The sequence below is a fragment of the Aureobasidium melanogenum genome, assembly GCF_000721775.1.
Source record: "Aureobasidium melanogenum CBS 110374 unplaced genomic scaffold scaffold_71, whole genome shotgun sequence".
Lineage (NCBI taxonomy): Eukaryota > Fungi > Ascomycota > Dothideomycetes > Dothideales > Saccotheciaceae > Aureobasidium > Aureobasidium melanogenum.
In genome coordinates this window covers 1-11,124 of record NW_024470123.1, presented here as the reverse complement: position 1 = coordinate 11,124, position 11,124 = coordinate 1, and the positions used below count along the sequence as shown (strand labels likewise).

Sequence of the window (11,124 nt, the reverse complement as noted above, 5' to 3'; positions counted from 1 at the left end):
CGACATGTGTACGAGAGATAAAGATGGAAGAATCGTCAGAAAGAAGGTCAAAGCTCAGAGTCAGCATGGAAAAGGTGGCAATGGTCTTGGTAATCATGACGCTCAACGGCACCGCAAGATCCCACGCGATACAATCAATGGCATCAAAAACCCCTCCATTCGTCGTTTGGCCCGCCGTGGTGGCGTCAAGCGTATATCCAACATGATCTACGAGGAGACCCGTAGTGTTGTCAAAAGTTTTCTCAGAAGTGTAATCTACGACGCCATTGTATACACCGAACATGCGAAACGCAAGACTGTCACTGAACTTGACGTCGTCCATGCCCTCAAGCGTCAAGGCCGTGAGTGATCACGCCGTTTCCATTGTTCTTACGAGGTCACTGATTTTGGTCCGTAGGCACCATCTACGGATACGGCAACTGAGTATTTCTGTCATTGCAGGTGATGAGACCACGCCACAAAGTCATATAGCGATATTGCATCACAATAGAAGGTCTGAAACAAAGTTATTGAATGTGCAACGTGTTGAACTGGTTCGTAAATTCAAAATTAGTGCTGACTTGTCACGCTGGAATCTGCGATAGGCGGTACAATGAGAATTTGATAAACATGTCCTCAGAGACAGCCAAATCCTACTCACATAGTCTGCCCACTTCGCAGGCTTATGCTTGAACTACAGAGGAAAGGGACAAGGCTTCTCGACGCTTATGGCGATCCTCTTCTTCTCCGACTCCGAGTCTTCGCGACAGAAGTGAGAGCATCAAATGACTGGTACTCGATGTACGCATATTGACTAAATCTCCATCGTCTCATCCATACTATTCTGAGAGTTTCAGATACTGTTGCAAAAGTTGATTCTCAAATGCAGTCAAGCAAGTTTTAGCCCTCAGTCACCCGCAATCACAACATCGATAAAGACTGGGATCATCACTTCGTGGAGTGATGGCCAATAACTCAGGTGTTGACGAACGCAATGACACATCTCCGAGAAGTTTCCATGACAGCTACGGCTTGCGCCCTGGATGCCTGTAGCGAGCTTTTGATGGAGTCGAGATCAGCAATGAGCTCTTCGAGTTGAGCGATCGCAGCATTCAATTTGAGATCCCCACACTTGATTTTTTGAAATCGCTTGCCCGCCGGACACTATCGAACACCTGAGGGGTACCACTGTTGTTGATTGGGACAACAGGCTGCGCAAGCGTGGAGTCTAGCCCCAAGTTTCCGAGCCAGTGCGTTAGGATGTTCTCTAATGACGCGTGTGCATTGGCATCGCTATGATCGTAAGGTGGAAAACGTTCATGGAGAGCCAGCAGCTCCTGTCGCAGGTGGGCGATGATCATTTCCACCTCCCTGTCGATAGAGGTCTTGAAGAGATGTAGAATCCCTTCAGGGGACATGTCTCGGTCGACAGTGGCATTGTGAGATCCCCAAGCTGGGGCACATTTGTATTCTTTTTCGAAAGGTATGGGTCCGATTGCGGCGACGAAGCGATTTTCCCCTGCAAGACCAAGGACAGAGGTGGGCTTAGTACGCGTGCGATCTTTGTAGACAGAAGGTTGCAAGTCCCGAGCTGATTGTTCGACAGTCATGCTGATTCAGAGGAGTGAAGGTCTCAAAGGTGTTCCACTCGGTGTATGATAGATATCCAGTTGGTCGCTGTCTTATTGTAGATGGCGGGTCTGTGTCACGAGGCCGGATACGTTGTGATGATAAGCTTTCGTTGCCTGTACGCGTTCATCGTTCTTCTTCATAACGTAGCTGCAATAATGCTGCAGGTACCCGATTGATCATATACTGCAGACCACAAAACAGATAAGGGGCTGGCTGCACATCACCCGCGAGGCCGCACGCGAAGAAGCAAAATATGCAACGCGGTCCTGTCCCTACAACAGCAACTATAGTACTTGGTTGTGGCTTCCTGCGGAAGTCATCCGTAGTGTATGGGAGTAGAAATCCATTGGAACCTTAATATCGGCCCTTAGATCGGCTAGCATCTGTACGAACCTGCTTGCTTTACCTGCTGAGGACCACTTGCAGGATACAAAGCGTCTGGCCATGATACGTGGGATCAACGAAGGATTTTCGTGATAAGGGTTCCTCGAACAGCTTCGATGCGAAGCACACTTTCAGAACATGGAGATGACGCTTACCGCTTTGGCAGTGTGGAGGCTTGCAGCTTGCATAACAAAAGGCATTGATCTCGTCTAATCGAGGCACTATGGGGCAGCGATCTCCCCTGTGGAGTTAATTTAGTCCAGGATATCAGATACGTGGAGATGTCTACTTTGGATGGGAGTTGTGTATGTGAAACTTACGAAAGGAAGGAAGGAAGCAGGGAAATGGAGATCGTGAGGATTGAATGCGCGGCTGCGAAGCCCACACACTAGTGTCTAGGCTGCCACAGGAGACCTATGGTTTTGATCGAGTCCCGTATACATCCACTTAAGTTGCACTCTCGCTGTAAGCCCCGCTGGAAGTGACGGCCAACGTAGAACAACTTCTTCTAGTTCCTATTTAGAAGTGCCCTGCGACTTGATTACGAAACTCCTTCTGGTGCTAGTTCGCCCTCCCTCGTTTTCAGATCACAACATCAATCAGGGCCATACCCTTTACTCGATGACCTGATCGTCATCATCCTGATCGTCGATGAATGCATTGAGACTTTTCCGAGAGAGTCTCTGACTAGCTGTGGCTTGCGCCTTGTATGCCTGTAGCGAGTTTTTGAAAGACTCGATATGGGCGATTGGCTCATTCAAGAGATTGACGAAGTCAACCATCGTGGCTAGCGTGGAATCACACTTCGAGATTGCCTCATCGAAACGTTTCCTGAAACCCCTTGCTAGCCTGATGTCATCTAGCGCTCGATGGGCGTCGCTGCGGCTGACGAGAACAGCAGGCTGCGCAAGCGTGGAATCCAGCCCCACGATTCCGCGAAGGGGCCTTAGCATGTCCTCTATAATCGCATGCACATCGATATGGCTGTGGGCACGAGAGGGGAGATGTTCCCCTAGAGCTGGCAACTCTTCGTGTCGGCGGCCGTCGAACCTAGCCACCTCCGTACTGATCACATTCGCCAAGAGAGGACGCAGGACTTCCAGAGAAGTCATATCACGGTCGACGGAGGCGTCCTGAGCCTCTCCAATCACGACATCTGCGGGTTCCATCTCGGGAGCGATTGGTGGAACAGCGACGACGGAACGGTCCTCCGCCACAAGACCCGGGGGCAAGTCAGGTATGGTGGCGTCCCGACCCTCGTGAATAGCAGGCTGCAATTCGCGAGCTGATGACTCTTCTCGCCGATCGACCAAAGGCGGAGAGGTCTGCTGCAGCTCGTGCAGATGAGATTGTTGGCTTGGCTCAACTTCTAGGGCTGCAGCTGGTCCATCTGTTCCGCCGGTACGCGGAGAACCTGCGCTTTCAATTATGAAATCGATCTTCTGGGCAGTCGCAGCCGAAGACGTTTCTGGATGTGTCGTGCCGTCGTCTCCGTTCGTCTCGGTATTCGTCTCAACTGATTGATCTTCACGTTCAGAGACACCGTTGTTGGTCATGCTGCGCCCTGCACTTGGCTCTTGCTCTCGAGGAGTGGTCAAAGCCATCGTGGTGTTGGTTGTGTGAGTGACAAGGCTTTGATCCAGCGATTCGTTCATTGACTGAGTGGGAATACCAGGAATGGGGGCTATCAGATACCATTTGTACTTTTTGTTCTCCTTCGAAAGTTCTTTTCGGAAGAGCTCTTTATGTTGGCTCAGCGTGGCCCCCATCGAGTTCTTCGCTGTTCTTGGGGCCTGACCACTTTTGCTCTGGGCACCATTGCTCTTATCGCAGATATCTTGCAAAGTGAGACCATCTGGGTATTCATTCAGAATCTCCTTCGCAACCTGTACCAAGGTCTTCCCGCCCTTCATTGGACCCGGTGAAGCGATTGGGACAGTGTTGGAGTTGTTCACTGTCTGCCATGGAGTGTCCGGACTGTTCGCTATCGGCGATTGCCTGCTAAGCAAATCACTGAGAGATTCGGGCACTGTGCCCGGATCCGAAGCCAAGGGTCGAGAGCCTCGCGCTTGCTTCTTCCGTGGGTCACTTTTGTCGGGTTCTTTCCCTTCGCTGAATTAGTATACGACGCCCTGAGGGTTTCGTCGGCGCAGGGTGAATGCGCACCTCTTTTGTGTCCGGATCGTGTTTGCGCGTCGCGACTTGACGACGCGTTATTGTCGTTTCCACTCATTCTTGTCATCAACGAAGACGAGAACAACGAGAATCAGATGGGTCTCAATGTTACAATCACGGCTCTGTAGGGTCGATTGTGTTCAAAGACGGACAGCCGAAAAACCCTTGAAGATGCGTCGAGCGTCTAGGACGAAAAGGTGTCCCATAGAATATGGGACTTCAGACCATGACCGCTAGCGCTGCAAAGCGCTGCAAAGAGAGAGTTTTAATCGGCAGAATTCGCCGACTGGCCCGATTCGGACATCGCGCTTGCCGTAGGGGCGACCCTGCTTCCGATTTGAAATGTCGGCACGTGGTAATTCTAACTTTGAAGTGCTAACATCTAGAGTGGACGAATGTTAGTGAAGGCCTCCTAGATGCGTCTGAGGTTCGACTACGTGGTGTTTATAACTATTGTTGCCAGATCGACTATAAATTATATCTAGCAGTCCCAAAGAGATGAAGGTTGCGGAAGGACCATCGGTGGCTAGCTTCGAATGTCGGTCTTCTTACCGAACGTACCAGAACCGCACTGCTAGTGTACAAGATGATAATCTCCAAAGTTCTATAGCTTGCTCAACCGTATGTGTCTATCACAGCAGGTTGCAACGTGATATGCTCTGATGATAAGGCCTATTTGCGACTTCGTCACTAGCCATTCGAGTTGGAATGACGGCTGTAGGTCACGTGAGGATGATCATAAGCTTCCATTACCTCGGTGTCCTCTTCTTGGCACGCACCTAGCTTGTAGCCGTTGCGTTTTATCAACTGATGGTTTTAAGTTTGTTGCTTAACAGCAATGTACACTATAGCATGTCTCAGTAACAAGAAAAAAAACTCTCTTTATGTATCATTGATTGGTGTATCCTGACCTGTGCGTGCATCTATGTACGTGCTATGGTTATGCTATTATTGGAGTGAAGCGACAGTGCTAACCAAGCTGTGTTTACATGGAGAACATGGCTGCTGCCGAGAATCGTTAGTTCATGCTTTCACTCGATCTGTTGTGTAAGCTCTATTCTCTATCACTTCTTCTGGTCTAAGTGCAACGTCAACAAACAATAGCCAAGTTTTTACTTCCGATCAGTATCAGGTTCTGACGTGTCTCGAAATGTATTCTTGACGGATAGCTCTTGCCATGGCTTTGCTGGGACAGATTTGTACATTGTTCGGGCTTAAGCGCGAATTGTCGCGTTGCGATAGGTCACTGACCAGGAGGATTCCACAGCCACCATGCAATATATTTGTGGGAATAGTGCATGTATGCCGTTGAGCAATCTAAGTGTTGGCGCCTACGTGTCATGTCTATATTTACGCCCTGCTTTGTCGGTCGGGAGTCTCCTGAGATCGTTTCAAACTCACAAGCCTTTGGCCCAAAGGCAGATAATTCGATCATCGCCAGGGACTTTACTTCACGGCAAGGCAATTGCTAAACACTGTTATAAATACTACCACCGTGTCTCACGTCTTGAGCTGGTTCCAGCACTTCGTAAGAGATCGACCTCTGATGTCTAGATCTGTGGCTTTCCGATGGACCGAGTCTTCAAGATGGCTTTTTCAACCTCGTACGTTGCCCATGGGCATTACCCCTGTCACTCTCTTCCGAGTTTGCAGACTGATACGCCTCAGATGATGTTCCGCTCACCATGATCTGGTGCACCGTCTTCGTCTTCACTTTAACACTACTCCTAAGAGTAGGTTTTGGCTCAAGGGGAATAGTCTCAGGTGTGTTAATTGACGGTATCTATCGCAAACCCAGACTTACCAGGTGAGGCTCCGTTGCTGCAAGCTTCCAGAGTACGAGATATGGAGCCTTTACTCCAAGGGGTGGAATGTTCGCCCGCTTGACAGGCTTAGGCATGGTCCGATCTTCCAGAATAGCCGTTGCGATTGCGGCAGGTCTCTTCGCATCAGTAGTCACTGTTCTGGTGTGGCTGGAAAGATATCGAGCAGTCTGAAATTGTCTGACGTGAGAATAACCCAACTTTGAGCCAGCTGAACCAGATCAAGAATTATGAGCTTCGGGACTCTCGCAGACACACCACTGCTCAATTACTCGATCATAGTTTTGGTCTACTGAACAGTTACCCCAGCAAGTGGAAGCGATGATATCGGATATCTGGTGGAGAGGAGAGGCTGCGGCCGTGGGGCATGATATATGTGAGACCTTAGAGATGTATGCTAAATGATTCGAGCGGTGCAGAAAAGTTCTGCGGAGCCTGATGCCTGTCGACGGCTTTGGTCAAGAGACATGGTTTTCATGCAAACGAGAGGGCAAGGAGCATCTTGGCGGGCGCGGAGAAGCTCTTGTAGAGAGTAATGATACACAACACTCTGTCGCTTTTGCCCAAATAGCGGTGTAAATTTGCTTCAGATATCGTGGATGCGCTGCTTCGCGCTACCGATGGTTTGATGAAGCAGCGAAGCCCTGCCTAGGTAAAGCAGACTTCGCGAAGCTCGACGGGCCGTAGTGTAGACACGCTGGTTGGCTACACCGCACCAAAGTCCGCTGTTTCAAGTGTCGAGGGGCAGGTCTTGCTTCTCGGCACGTCGTCGTCAGACCTCGGAGTTCCTTCGTGGTCAAGCTCGTGAAATACAAACAGACAACACCATGTGGCTAGATTTGAAACAAGACCGGGAGAGAAAAGCCCGTGCGTGTTCTGCCGGAAGCATGTCTTGGCAGTCGTCTCGAAGCAGGATTCGGATTCGCATGCGTCATAACAAGGAGCTCAAGTTACAGTCCCTGCGCGACTTGCGCAACAACACCGAATGTCAGAAAACAATGACGACTGACTCGAAGAGAGGTCAAGTTGTAGAGCCAGTCACCAACAGCGTCTCCATTCATATTTGAGCTCCACGATCGAGTGATGACAGCAACAAGACCAGTATATGGGCGTGACGTCTGTTGCCTGAACAACAGCAGCCACAACAAGACCACAAGTAGAAGATTCTCAAGCTGTGACACAAGAGACTGGAGAATATATGAATCGATATCATTGTGATGAAAAAGGCGACATGAGGCCCATTGTTGCTGGCGAACGCTTTTGATGCTCAGGACAAGACACAAACGAACGTCAATTGGGGAAAGAGCTACGTAGGCGAGACTCCACGCTGAATCGCTTCCTATTGCATCTTGTCTCTGTGCCACTCACATTTTCCCAGTCGCCCCTCCTTAGCTGCCTCTGAACTACAAAGACATCCTCGACTCAACATGAACGATCACTGAACCGTCCACCGTCATCTGGTCAGTGAGAGAGACATCATCGCCGCAATAACTAGCCAGTTCCGGCTGCGAGGGGATTGCGTCACTTGTCACAGCACTCTCTAGCCATCTGTAAGCTTCGTTCTCACCCCTGAAGTCTGCGCATCAGAGTCAACCGCAAGGCAATTGGAGCAGCACCAAAAGTACATCTCGCCTAGTCGCTCGCCCCTTGTGTTGTTCTGACGAGTGCAGTCGAATGCCACTTCAGCCCATGCTACCAGCCCCACCATGCCATCTTCTACGAACACGAGTCGGACCGTCAGAGAGTAGCTTTCTCATGACCCTGTGTCCCCTCCAGCCCGGCGCCTCCGTCGTCGGCGACCAAACCCACCGCCAGCCGCGTCCATCAATACTCGCTTCCCTCAGACGGCGTCAACTTTTACATATGTCCTTATTACAGCAACTGCCCCTTCCTTATCCGCTGTCTCTGAAGGCCAACCAACCAATATGGTTTGTGACCGCAACGCACAAGAGCAACGTGTCCAGCATGGCAGTGTCCGCGACTTCCCACAGCCCCCTTCCCAATGTGCCAGCGATGCCCATCAGGAAGCCGACTATCCACAATGCTCTCGCCAGCAGAGCTCCCGTCAGGAAGACACCGGCGAGCAAGACTGCCACAAGAGAGTCGACCTCCGGCAAGCCAGCTGCCAACAAGAAGCCAACAAGTACGGATTCTGGCAGCACTCTCTCTACGAGCACGACCTCCAAAGGCTCCAACAGCTCGTTGTTCGCACGCCAGAGTCTTCGTCGCTCTCTGCCATCAACGCCAAACGTGCCCACGACCTGGCTACTGTCCTCAATATGGACAATCCTGATCCGTCATCTCTCTGCTTGAAATGTCCTGCCCCGTCGTGTCGGACAACCTTTCCAGAGACTACCACTTATCGAGGCTTCGAAGAACACACGCGCCGGCACAACCTCGAGTTCTTTCGCATTGACCTTCGTGTCTGTCCCTTTGGCTGTCAACTTGGGATTTTTGATACCGTACAGCAGTACATACATATTGACAGCTGCCCACGTACATCGACTGTCGACCCTAATGCTTCGCCGCCTAAGTTTATCTACAACGATTGCGCATGCCATACGCTCGTCGGCTTATCCTCCTTTCCTGATCATTGGTCTCAGGTACATGCTAGATACGCATCCTATCATCTGAACGTCCCTTTGAAAGACGATGTTTGCGGATACAGCTGGCTAGACAGTGTTAGGTTCTTGCGACACGTTTCCGGTTCCGATCCTAGTTCGCCACAGCATGTCGAAACACTCCTTCACCAGTACGACCCATCATCATTCATCGTCTATCAACATACAAACGACATCCTCCGATCTTCTGTCCTTTGCCCAGAACCCGAAGCTCACTACGATCTGCAAGCTCTTGAGTGCCGCTTCATAACACAACAAGATTTGCAGATCCTCGGGATGCAGCAACTTGCAAAGTCCCAAATCATCTATTCAATCATGCAAGGCCTATGCCCTGTCCTTGTCCCGATGAGCGTGAATGCTATGTCCCAACATTGGGAGAGACTTTGCCTCTATACGTACCAATTCAACATCGAATATGGACCACTCAACGTTTGGCTCCGCATCTCCCAGGAAGAAGCCGAAGACGTCGGCAAATATACGTCTACAGGTTCTTTGTCCAGCACCACTCGTCAATGGACGTATTGGCTTTTATATCTCTACTGACATCATGGAGCATGAATCGCAGATCAAAAGTGACGGGGGGCTCAGATACGGCGCGAGTGAATTGGGGGACTTCGTTATTGAAATGAATTCCTGTCTTCTTCTACATATACATATGATGAGCGCATGCCTCATTAGATTTTCCTATGTAGTCATGGTCTGGACTGTCATTGCGCTGAGTCTGTAGGCCGATCAACTACTTCTGGGATCAGTATACAGAACCCACATCTGGCTCTTGTATCGAGACGACAATCTCCTTCCTCGTTGCTGGCATTATCAATATGCTTATCGACATCGCTATATCGCTCGTCTCAATTTCGTGTTTACTAAAGTCAGAAATTTCACTGATGGACCGCTTTATGTTGATCTGTATCTTCATGCTTGGAGGTTTGTGAGTACTCACTGTTCATCTGAGAGCGCGATTGCTTTGCTCACTCTATCAAGCGTCTGCATCGCTAGCGCGATGCGAATTCACTATCTCCAAGTTCTCCGTACCAGCACAGATATCACGCACTCGATGGGAAGCGTTTTCATATGGACCTCTGGGGAGCCCGCCATTGGCATACTCTCATCTCGGTTGATCTGTATTCGCCCAGTTGTGCGAATATTCTCATTGACGAAAGACTAGACAGCTGTTGGGTAATAGCGTGTCACTCGAATTGTAGGCCAAACACATTGTCTTCATTACGCGGTGTTGACATTTGAGACAAGATGGTATCTGGAGCACAGAACACATGTATGTTTACTGGAGAAGTCATTTTTCCTGCTTTTGACTCGAGCAATCTGACCCTGGCTTGACTATTCACCGTCCTTGTTGGAGGAGGCCTCACACGGGCGATATCGCCCTGTACCATGATACTTGCGAGAATGAGTGGAAAGATATGTCTCTAGACTCAGACATATGTAGAGGGGCATCTTGCTGATTTTATCACTTGCGGCTAGGTTGTCTGTTGCCCACTGGCGGTTGCCGAGGTTTGCAATCGCCTATATCAATCGGTCATCAGCATCTGCTGCATCACTCAATATCATATGCGCTAAAAGGTACCGCATGGTTCTTCGAATCTATATTCTCTGTATGATTGGCGTCAGAAGAGTCGAAGTTTGTATACCATGAAGAAAAACTTACACAGCAACTACATTAGGGGGACAGCGTTTGTGTGACTCCTGGTATGTGACGCACCAGGCTCGTACAGTATAACGCAGGTGGCCACAGCAGTATTCGACCTTGGTGTAGTCACACATAATGCTCGAAAATGCGGTGGATTCGTGATTCGACCAGGTGTTAGCGGTAGGAATTAATTTGGCTTTGTGTTCGAAGTGGAGGAGGTGAAGAACAGGGAGAACGGATGGGGCAAGAATGATTCGAGATATCATTAAGGTCTTAAAACCCAGCGAATATTGGTGGCGAGCAAAGACTTCCATCGACCTGCTCTCGGGCAGGAAAACACCTCATTTCCTTCGTCTCGTGCTACTGAAACATGCAGACGACGCAGGAAAGCACAGAAGAAGTCAATGAGTGTCAATAATGCAAGGCATCAAGTAGCCCAGCGGCTCGTGGTTCCCACAGCTTATCCCAATCACCCACCTCGGAGTCATTATTGATGCGACATCCATCGCTAGGGCATATGCATGGATGTCCGGGTGAACGGTAATGCCGATTAGATGAAGTGTCCTTGAGCACTCCACAAGGGGCAGGACCAGGAGGGATCCGCTGCATATAGCGTGTTCCCACCGGCGAACAGAGCGAAGATTGTGCTGCTTGAAACTCGCTTGCCAGGGGCGATATGCAGGAAGTCATCATGATGAACCTGATAGTAGATTGCATCTATCGAAATCCTACCTTTTCGGATGCCAGGATTACTAGTTGCACACATTGGCGTTGTCCAGTGTTGTGGGAGGGTGTTCCCCTGGCGATCACAAAAAAAGCGTCGGTGATGCCGGCAGCAGTTCAAGGTCACACGCGATTCGGG

General features: G+C 50.0%; 6 protein-coding genes across 6 annotated transcripts; 3 read left to right on the top strand and 3 right to left on the bottom strand.

The window, feature by feature from the left end:
• Nucleotides 1–4: 4 nt before the first annotated feature.
• Nucleotides 5–349, top strand: M437DRAFT_61281 (histone H4-like protein; the record flags this gene model as incomplete). Its single annotated transcript, XM_041023906.1, has 1 exon — nt 5–349. The coding sequence occupies one exon, from the start codon at nt 5–7 to the stop codon at nt 347–349; it is 345 nt and encodes a 114-aa protein (XP_040874569.1).
• A 742-nt stretch (nt 350–1,091) lies between these two features.
• On the bottom strand, nt 1,092–1,589 carry M437DRAFT_70720 (uncharacterized protein; the record flags this gene model as incomplete). The annotated part of the gene is made up of 1 exon (XM_041025547.1): nt 1,092–1,589. One exon carries the CDS (start codon nt 1,587–1,589, stop codon nt 1,092–1,094), a length of 498 nt encoding a protein of 165 aa, XP_040874568.1.
• Nucleotides 1,590–2,609: 1,020 nt separating this feature from the next.
• M437DRAFT_70719 (uncharacterized protein) lies at nt 2,610–3,960 on the bottom strand (the record flags this gene model as incomplete). Its single annotated transcript, XM_041025546.1, has 2 exons — nt 2,610–3,850; nt 3,888–3,960. The coding sequence occupies 2 exons, from the start codon at nt 3,958–3,960 to the stop codon at nt 2,610–2,612; spliced, it is 1,314 nt and encodes a 437-aa protein (XP_040874567.1).
• A 1,889-nt stretch (nt 3,961–5,849) lies between these two features.
• On the top strand, nt 5,850–6,167 carry M437DRAFT_61280 (uncharacterized protein; the record flags this gene model as incomplete). Its single annotated transcript, XM_041023905.1, has 2 exons — nt 5,850–5,934; nt 5,983–6,167. Coding segments are annotated over 2 exons (270 nt in total), but the record flags the coding sequence as incomplete, so codon positions are not given.
• A 1,751-nt stretch (nt 6,168–7,918) lies between these two features.
• Nucleotides 7,919–9,157, top strand: M437DRAFT_70718 (uncharacterized protein; the record flags this gene model as incomplete). The annotated part of the gene is made up of 1 exon (XM_041025545.1): nt 7,919–9,157. The coding sequence occupies one exon, from the start codon at nt 7,919–7,921 to the stop codon at nt 9,155–9,157; it is 1,239 nt and encodes a 412-aa protein (XP_040874565.1).
• Nucleotides 9,158–10,188: 1,031 nt separating this feature from the next.
• On the bottom strand, nt 10,189–10,396 carry M437DRAFT_61284 (uncharacterized protein; the record flags this gene model as incomplete). The annotated part of the gene is made up of 2 exons (XM_041023907.1): nt 10,189–10,225; nt 10,281–10,396. The coding sequence occupies 2 exons, from the start codon at nt 10,394–10,396 to the stop codon at nt 10,189–10,191; spliced, it is 153 nt and encodes a 50-aa protein (XP_040874564.1).
• Nucleotides 10,397–11,124: the final 728 nt, after the last annotated feature.